The sequence below is a fragment of the Agelaius tricolor genome, unplaced genomic scaffold (assembly GCF_023055355.1).
Source record: "Agelaius tricolor isolate 1412-34295 unplaced genomic scaffold, bAgeTri1.0.p SCAF_13, whole genome shotgun sequence".
Lineage (NCBI taxonomy): Eukaryota > Metazoa > Chordata > Aves > Passeriformes > Icteridae > Agelaius > Agelaius tricolor.
In genome coordinates, this window is record NW_027269273.1 from 3037519 (window position 1) to 3047152 (window position 9634).

At 40.6% G+C, this 9634-nt stretch overlaps 1 protein-coding gene across 7 annotated transcripts in view; it reads left to right on the forward strand.

Moving 5' to 3' along the window:
* CCAR1 (cell division cycle and apoptosis regulator 1) overlaps window positions 1-6697 on the forward strand; it is a 33123-nt gene extending 26426 nt beyond the window's left edge. For 4 of the 7 annotated variants that reach the window (XM_071438406.1, XM_071438407.1, XM_071438408.1 and 1 more), the window contains 5 exons: window positions 64-210; window positions 631-751; window positions 2327-2512; window positions 2792-2997; window positions 3592-6697. In XM_071438406.1, the coding sequence (XP_071294507.1) occupies window positions 64-210; window positions 631-751; window positions 2327-2512; window positions 2792-2997; window positions 3592-3651 (720 nt within the window). In that variant the 3' untranslated portion in view covers window positions 3652-6697. The remainder of the gene's footprint in view (window positions 1-63; window positions 211-630; window positions 752-2326; window positions 2513-2791; window positions 2998-3591) is intronic. The other 3 variants (XM_071438409.1, XM_071438410.1, XM_071438412.1) reach the window with 1 other exon arrangement.
* The last annotated feature ends 2937 nt before the right edge of the window (window positions 6698-9634 follow it).

Genomic DNA, 9634 nt, shown 5'->3' on the forward strand with positions numbered 1-9634 from the left:
AGTTAGTGTATTTTTGGAATGCTATTTTAATTCCCTAATGATCCTATAATCACTTTTCTCTAGGAGAAAGACAAGACCCAGATGGTAACTGTTAACAGGGATCTCCTGATGGCTTTTGTTTACTTTGATCAAAGTCATTGTGGATACCTGCTGGAGAAGGACATGGAGGAGATCCTGTACACTCTTGGGCTTCACCTGTCACGTGCTCAGGTTTTGTATCCTACTAAAACACTTTCCAAAGGTTACAGGACTGCTTGAAGTGGGATAAATGCAATTTAGCTTCTACAGGCTTTGCTTGCATACCTGATCTCTTACTTTTATGCAGCTACTTCATATTTACAGTGAAATAAGAGTTTAATCTTTTGTAAATTGACTGGGAGTGAAAAGGTGAAGTTTGCAGCTTATAATATGCCCATACTGTATATGTAGCTTTTGTCTCTAAATTGTATTTATTCTTTTCTTATTTTTATTCTTATTATTTCTTATTTTTGCATTTTAAGCCCCAGTGTGTTAAAATTCAAAAAGCTGTGCAATTTCTTTTTAAGTTTTCCAAACTAAACCATTCTTGTTTAGGTAACAGGATGTCTGGGTATTAAATAATTATTAATTGTTTCTTTCCATGTGTTGTAGGTCAAGAAGCTGCTCAACAAAGTAGTGCTTCGAGAATCTTGCTTTTACAGAAGACTAACAGACACTTCTAAAGATGAGGAAAACCAAGAGGAGTCTGAAGAGCTACAGGAAGATATGCTAGGTGGTATTTTTTTTTCCCCACAAACTTCCAGAGAGTTATTTCTGTGTGATAATGAGAGTTCTGAGGTACTTGACTTCTTTTAGAAACTAATTGAGCCAGTTTGGAAAAGTAAATCCTTGGCAGTTCAAAAGTAACAGGGTTTTTTGTGCTTCCAACACATAATGTTGCAACTCTAGGATAAATCTTTATATTGTGGAACAGAAAAGAGGACAGAGGTTAATGTTAATATTTATGAACATTGTTAATGGTAATTGTTAATGTTCAGTACTGATGAGCATTGTCAATGTTCATCAATGTTCAAAAGTAACAGGTTTTTTTGTGCTTCCAACACATAATATTCAACCCTAGGATAAATCTTAATGTCTTGGAACAGGAAAGAGGACAGGGGTTAATATTCAGTATTGATGAACATCATTCCTTGTTGTTAGTTTTGAAGTCAGGAGGCTCAGAGCTGCAGGTAGTAGAATGGAGCCTGAGTTCTGAAGACAGATTCCTGCAGGAAAGAGGCATAGAATGATGTCTTGAAAGAGAACACTGCTTTTGGCAGGGGGCAGAATTGGGGTCAGGAGAAGGAGAGGAGTGTGAGGGATAGAGCAGCAGCCTTGGGTCTGTGTTTGTTCTCCTGAGAAGTGTCTGGGGTTGGTCTCTAGAATGACCCTGTGATTACTGAGGATGGACCAGCAACCTTGGGTCTGTATTTGTTCTCCTGAGAAGTGTCTGGGGTTGGTCTCTAGGATGGTGTTGTGGTTATGGAGGATGGACCAGCAGCCTTGGGTCTGTATTTGTTCTCCTGAGTGGTGTCTGAGGCTGGTCTCTAGGATGACCCTGTGATTATTGAGGATGGACCAGCACTGAGAAGTGTCTGAGGCTGGTCTCTAGAATGACCCTGTGATTATAGAGGATAGACCAGCAGCCTTGGATCTGTATTTATTCTCCTGAGAAGTGTCTGGGGTTGGTCTCTAGGATGATGTTGTGGTTATTGAGGATAGAGCAGCAGCCTTGGGTCTCTATTCTCCTGAGCAGTGTCTGAGGTTGGTCTCTAGGATGCTGTGGTTATAGAGGATGGACCAGCACTGAGCAGTGTCCGAGGCTGGTCTCTGGGATGATGTGTTTATTCAGGGTAGAGCAGCACTGAGGGGTCTGAGTTTGCTCTTTGGACTGACTGTGGTTATTCAGGGTAGAGCAGCACTGAGGGGTCTGAGTTTGCTCTCTGGACTGACTCTGGTTATTCAGGGTAGAGCAGCAGTATCTGAGGCTGATCTCTGGGATGCTTTGTTTATTCAGGATAGAGCAGCACTGAGGTGTCTGAGTTTGCTCTCTGGACTGACTCTGGTTATTCAGGGTAGAGCAGCACTGAGGGGTATCTGGGTTTGCTCTCTGGACTGACTCTGTGGTTATTCAGGGTAGAGCAGCACTGAGGTGTCTGAGTTTGCTCTCTGGACTGACTCTGGTTATTCAGGGTAAAGCAGCAGTATCTGAGGCTGGTCTCTGGGATGCTGTGGTTATTTAGGGTAGAGCAGCACTGAGGGGTATCTGGGTTTGCTCTCTGCACTGACTGTGCCTGTCCCCCTGCAGGGAACCGTTTGCTGCTGCCATCACCCACGGTGAAGCAGGAGTGCAAGGCTGTGGAGGAGAACGTGGGGCTCATCGTGTACAACGGGGCCATGGTGGATGTGGGCAGCCTCCTGCAGAAGCTGGAGAAGAGCGAAAGGGTGCGGGCAGAGATTGAGCAAAAGCTGCAGCTACTGGAGGAAAAAACAGGTGGGGTGTTACTTGGAAGGCAGCTTACAAAGCTTACATGGCACTGAGACTTCTTCAGTAGAGAAATCAATTTGGGTAATATTTGTGCTCTAAATTCTACTCAATTTGAATGCAAGACTTTAAATGTGCTCAGAATTAAGTATTATCAAATGGTAATTCAGTGTAGTTTTTAATGTTCTTTAAAAATTAGTATTACGGTGTTGTACACAAATAGAATATTAAGGTGCAAAGTACACAGCATTGGAGTGACTTGATGTTTTCATTTCTTCCCTTCCTAAGATGAGGATGAGAAAACTATACTGCAACTGGAGAATTCTAACAAAAGTCTGTCTGCGGAGCTGAAAGAAGTAAAAAAGGACCTTGGCCAGCTGCAAGAAAATTTGAAGACCTCAGATGATAAAAAATTGCAATTTGAGGGTCAGCTGAATAAGACAATCAAAAATTTAGCTACTGTTATGGATGAAATACAGAGTGTTCTCAAACAGGTAAGAATTGTTTAATTTCATTTTTTTATTATTGCAGACAAACTTCTGTAGACTAATTATTGAAACAAACACTTCAATATAAAAACAATTTTGACTTGAATTCAAGGCAGGATTATCTTAACATATATAGAGAAGAAGCTTAATGTTTAATTGAATATTTAAAGGTAACAAATTAAATGTGTTTTTTTCTTAACCTGCAACACATGTTCCTGACTTCAGTGTTTTTAAAAAGGTATAAATATTCACGTAGATCTCAAACTATCTGAATGTTTTCCTGTCCTGATCTTGTCCATCTCCATCAGTCCAAATCTGCTCCTCTGTTTGACTGGTCAAGAGTACTTTTACAAGGCAGAATTCAACTATTTCAGTATGTGAGAGTATCTCAGTAAAATGAGTTTTAAGCAAAACCCAGAAGCTCCAGAGCATTTCTAGCCCTCAGTTTTTCAGGAAGATCCTGGAATTGGTTATATCTAACAGTTCACATAGTATCCTAAAGATACAAACAGTGTCTCATAAAGTATCTGCTGCTTTACAGTTTGCATGAGAAATGTAGATTCTACAATTCCTCTCATCCTCTCCCTTTTCCTTTTGAAGGAGGTTGTGAAGAACGAAGATAAAGATCAGAAATCCAAAGAAAACGGAGCAAACGTATGATAAACTGCTGCTGTTTAGAAGAATGGTGTTACATAATGTAATATAAATCATGATACCAGAATGTATGGGAAGTGATGCATGTTTGATTTTAGTAGTATAAATATCTTAGTTCCAAAAGATGTATAAAGTTTTATGAATGTGTCTGCTCCAGAGGATTGCTTGTAATTCTTAGCATTCAAGTTGAGACACTCCTCGAGTGAAAATAATTTTGCATTGCGAAAAGTTTTAGGATGAACTTTGTTATAGTTTTAGCCCTAATAAAGTTCATCAAGGTAACAAACAGTAGCAAGTATTTAATTACCAAATGTTTTTCATTGAAGTCTAGTGAAATCAAATTTTTCATTATTTATAGACTTGCCATTTTTTGGTTTTTGTCTTTATTTCGGTCTAATTAGTCTTTTTAAATTCAAATATAAATCACAAAGTAGCATGCTGCTTAATTTTACAAGTAAAGTTTTTTTTAAAAAACAGCTTCTTGGATTTTTTTTTTGGTTTTCACTTGTCAAAACTTTTTTTCCCTTCCAAATATACCTTTCTTTCCCAAAGCTGCTTGTATTAAAGCCTTGTAATATACAGCAGTTTGGATGAGTTAAGAAAGCAATAGAAACCTACCAAAATACTGGTAGAGTTGTGAGATTTATATGAAAATCCATGGGCCTAGTTTAAATGTGTTTCATTTGTGTTCACTAAATTGTTCTTACCTTTGGATTAATGTTTATACTCCTTTTGAATAACAAGTGCAGTATATTAGGATGTACAGTTGGATACCAGGCCAGCAGATGTCAGAATAATGCCTTACCTGGAGAAACCTGCCAGTGTCAACTGCCTTGGCTTCAGTTTGGACTGCCCAAGTGGGTAATTACTGCTAAGACTGCAGTCCAACCAGAAAATGGATCCCCAAGTACCTGTACTGCATATTGTAATTACAAAGGAGCAGGACACAGCTTGGTTTGCTGAGAGGGGTAAGGTGGCCTTTCTTTGTGTTCACAAACCACTAGAGATGGAAACTCAGAGGTTCATGTGACCTCCTTGGCAAAGGCAACTTACTCAAAGAATGTGAAATATCAACAGTTGTATTTTGGTGCAACTTTCAGGAAAATTAAGGGGTTTGAAAGTTGGGACAGAAGTGTTTTCTTACAGAAATGGTTAATTTTAGCAGATGTTTTCTTTTTTAGCCTAGATGTCCTAGGTAACTAAATACCTGTTAGGAAAGTCCAAGTGCCATAATATGTATGAATAACCTACATGGAAACTCATGTAGCTTTAATGAGATACACATTAAAATGCCTGAATTTATGTTCAAAAGAGTCTAAGCTGGTGCTTTTATCACTTACCTTTCTTGGCTCTTTTGGAGCTAGACAAGTGAAATATCTTTCATTCAAGTAACATGCATAAGCTTCCCCCTCATTCATCTCCTTTGAGTCATTGTATAATACCTGAACTGTTCACAGTCAAGCAGGAAATATTATAAAAACACTAATTGTATATAAGTCCACAGAAAACACATGCTTTAAAAATTGGGAGATAACATCTCAAAATGATTGAATGAGGATGGTGATAAATTTATCTTATGGAAAGCATTATCTGTGGTGTACAGATGGTGTTAAATTCTTTTGTAATCAAATTCTATTTTTCACCTTTACCTTTGTACAGATTGTTGACAGCATGTTTAATTTTTGACGTTGAGCACCATTTGTGTAAATGGACTTGAAAGAATTGCATCTGAAATACTTTGTTCCTGAATTTCAGCAGTATGTGTGAACATACAAGAAAATGAGTCTAGAATTTAAGATAAAAACATTTTAGGCACACTGAAACATCTGAAATATTTTGCTTGGGTATTTTTACCTTAAACTGCTGAGCTGAAAGCAGTTTTAGAACAAGCAGGACTCCTCATCTCATTCTTCAGTGAGAGGCCCTGTGAGACAGTTGCTAGATTGATACAGATTTTTACAATATTTAAGAAAAAGAGTATTTGTTAGAATGACTGTAATCTTTATATTGATTTGATGTAATAGTGTTTCAGATACTATGTACAGTCTGCATTGATGTCGGAAAGGAAATGAAATGGGTAAAGAATAACAGAAAAACAACCAAGGAAAAGTTTTACAACCTACACAGAGCTTGACCAATCTCCTGAAGCACAAATAATCTGAGGGAGAACAGGCACCTCTCACAGACTGTGTGACTTTCTGGGCCAAACAGCACAAAGTTCTGGATATGACCCACACTGATGCTGTGGATTAGCTAAAGCTTCTTAGTGTTATTCCCAGAAACAGAACTGATTCTAAGGAAAATTGAATGGAGTATCAGAAATGGAGGTTTGGAGAATCAGTCTTTTGTCTGTTTTGATTTATGAACAAAGTTTTTGTATTTCATGTCCACGTTTCCCACCTTAGAGTCTTTGTATTCTGAGTTGTTTGTTATGTCCCAGTTACTGGCAGGAGGCTGCTGAAGGTGAGCCTTGGCATCCCACTTGTTTGGACTCCTTGAATCATCACAGATGCTCTATAGAAGTAGTAAATCTTGGACTGCTTTGTTCTGTAGAGAAAGCCCTACTACAGCAGGCCCATCAATGGAATCTGATCTCTGTTTATGGATTTATTTCCCTCCCTTTTGCTATTTTGTCTAATGAGGGCAAATGAATGAGTTTAACCCTTCCAAAATGACATTGAGCCCCACGAATGTCTGTGAATGAGGCTGGGAAGAAAGATCCAAGTGCCACGTGCATGCAGGCTGACCTAGGATAACACAGTCTCGAACGTTATAAAGCCCAGTCCTGTAACATAACTTCATTTTCAGTGTTCAGCTGCTTTGAGAGAGAGGACTGGCTTCCATCCCTCTTTCTGCTGAGTAATATGCTGTGTGAATATGTTTGGACTTCTGTAACAGTTACCTTTCACTGATAATTTTGTCAGGAATGTGCACAAAATGTGTTTTTTCTCTTGCTTTCCTGTACTGTTTGTGTACCCAGGTCAGGTTCTTACCTTGAATGCGTTTGTTCAGTGCAGTTTATATTTTAAAATATAAAAGATAAAAGAATTCATTTTGAGTGACTGAGTCTTCCAGCCAGCAACAGATTGCAAAATGTGTAGGTAGCACAGTCACTGCACTTACACTGGTATCTTCCAGAGAGAAGTGGGCCAAGCAGAAGTTCAGCTGGGACTGCATCTTGCCATGGAGTGTGACAGTAAAGAAGCCAGAAATAATGGATACTTTCACTCAGCTATCCAACCTGCCAGTGCTCCTCCAACAAGCTTTTATGTTTCTGCCTCCTGGGTCTCACTGATACATTGCACAAAAGCTGTTGTAGTAAAAAGCTCTAATAACAAAATGCATTGCTTTCAAGTAAAACCAATTTCCCTTATTTATTCATCCTCTGTATAATCCACAGCACCACCATACAGAGTGTAAAGCAGAGCTTTGGGACACCAAATCTCACCTGACATTGTGTGTCTGGTAGCATAATTGTGTTTCAGAATGTTGCTTTTGAATTTCTAGGCATTTAATGCCTGAACTCGTCTTGAAAATGTGAGGCTGCTTTTGAATTCTTGTATCCTGCTGATTTTAAATTGTCTCTGACAGAATTCTAAGTGGTTTGAAGATTTGGATCAGGTGCCCCACAGCAGGTGTAAGAATCAGTACCTTTGCAGGTGTGATTTAATGATGTTCAAGTGGTTGTATATAGTCAAATGTTAGTTCAGCTGTCTTTATTCTTCTCTTTAAAAGGACAGTAGAATAAGGCTGCTGGGTGGATTTGTTTGTTGCATGCTGCATTATGATATTCATTTGTAGAAATTTCCTGGGCTGGATTCCAGGCAAAGTGACAGATTGCCAATGCCAGGTGTTCTGCTAGGAAATGGATTCCCAGGTTCTTTTCCCCTCAGCCTGCTGAGTGACACGGGTGCAGGGATGATTGACTGAGTGGCTGTGCACATTTCAGCACACACAGCTGGGTAGAGGGGAGGAGTGGGGAGGAGGAAAAGCCTCAAGGAATTCCAGTCTGGAATCTCCCCACCCTGCTTTTCAGCAGATATCTTTCAAGTAGTAATTTGCTTTATTATTTTGTTGCAACTTTTTAAGTGGTATATAGGGTTTTTTTTCCTGTATTGCTTCAATCTTTTTATTGTCCTGACACAGGGTCATCCAGTTACATTCCTGTTTTATCATGCAAGGGGCAGAGACAGCTGGAGAACTGCAGCCTTCATTTTTGGTCCCTTTTTAGCAAGGCTGGATGGTAGCCAGCAGATCAGATCTAAAAAAGCAGGAATTGCTGCCACATGTGTTGTGGAAATGAGCAGCTGGAGACAGAAGTACCTTGCAGTGCTGCTCTCAAGAACACACTTGTCTCACAGACCAAGCTGCTGTGCTATAAAACAGCCCAGTGCCTGTGTGCAGAGCACAAGGTGAAGGAGAAAAGGGAATTTTCCCCCAGGTATCAGGTACATGCTGGGTAGATGCCTTGTTACACTTCCAGCTGGGACACTCTAATAACAACAGAGCTGTGGAAGTTCTCTGAGCAGCTGGAAAGGACTCCTGTGTTTCACATGCCTTATTTTATTGGAGTGCTATTCAGGTGAGTTAAACACTTCATTAACATTACATGTAACTATTAGAACATTCATGTTACAGGTTGTGAAGTCTTGGGAAAGAGTTTGCAAAAGCAACTTCAGGGTGTTCATAAATAGAGAAAATGCTGCCTTTGTCAAGTATCCCCTCTGGTGTAAGAAAGCAATATATAATGTGACTAAACAGATGAAAATACAGATTAGCTGCTTACCAGTATTGAACCTGATTGCTCTCTCTTAGTGTTCTTCCTGAAATCCAGCTAAGAACTTTTTTTTTCCTTTCTTTTTTCTTATTTTTCTTCTTTGAGTGGAGGGGTGATGTTTTCATTATAACAAGGACAGGAAAAATGAGTTACTGATAGTACTGGGACACATATGGATGGCAGCACATCTGTAAATTCTCAGACCATCCATGGCATCCAGTAATATGCTTGTAAAGAATGTGCAGCCAGCATTTTCAGTCTTGTGATTTGAACATTAGTGATGGGCAATACAAAAGGGACTTGTGGGGGCCACACAATGTACAACACTGGCGATCCATGGACACAAGCAGAGTTTGTTTAGGGTGACTTTTGGGTAGCAGTGGCTCAATATATAGTACTGATAAGAGGTGGCTGTGCAGATGATGTTGTGAATAATTTTGTTACCTACTTCACCCTTTAAAGAAAAGGAAGATTAATCCACTTAAGGTCTTATTTTCAATGAAGACAGTTGAAAAAAAGATTATACTAACACAACATGGAATTTAAGAACCCATAAAAATTCCTTAATAGCACACTGAATTGGACACCAGATCCCTCGTGAAAGCAAGCTGTGCCCTTACCCTGTCTGGCAAGGATTTTGCAGGGTGAAGGAGAGGATGCAGAGCAGGAACAACCTGTGCAGGTGCTGTAACCAGCAGGCAGGGCAGGGCTGGAGCTTGGCCTGTGCTCTGCACTGGTGCCTGCTCTGCCAGCCCTTCCCCAGTGGAAGGGGAATCTGAGCCAGGGCAGCAGCCCTGATCCTGGGGGAGAAGGGGGAGGGAGGCTTTTGTCTCCGTGAAATCTTAGTGCAAAATAGAGGCAGGTTCCTCAAGGCCAGAGTGGGGTTTTCTGGAGGAAGAGTGCCCTGTCCTGGAGCTAGGAGCAGCAGGGACAGGGGGAGAGTTGGGGCAAGGCTTGACCACAGTGGCAGAGGCACAGAGCCCGTGCTGGAGCCCCCCGACTTCACTGGGGTTCATCTTGACTCTTCCTGTCCTGCGGGTGTGACCCCGATGGTGACATCCTCTGTGTGGAGCTGCCGGGAGGAGCCTGGGCTGCCTTCAGCGGCCTCATCAGCTGGAGCACCAAACCACTCCCAGGGCAGGTCAGCTCCTCCTCTGGCATTCTGTCACCGCCTTGTAAATCCTGGCAGGCAAAAATCCTGCGGCCAGGCTG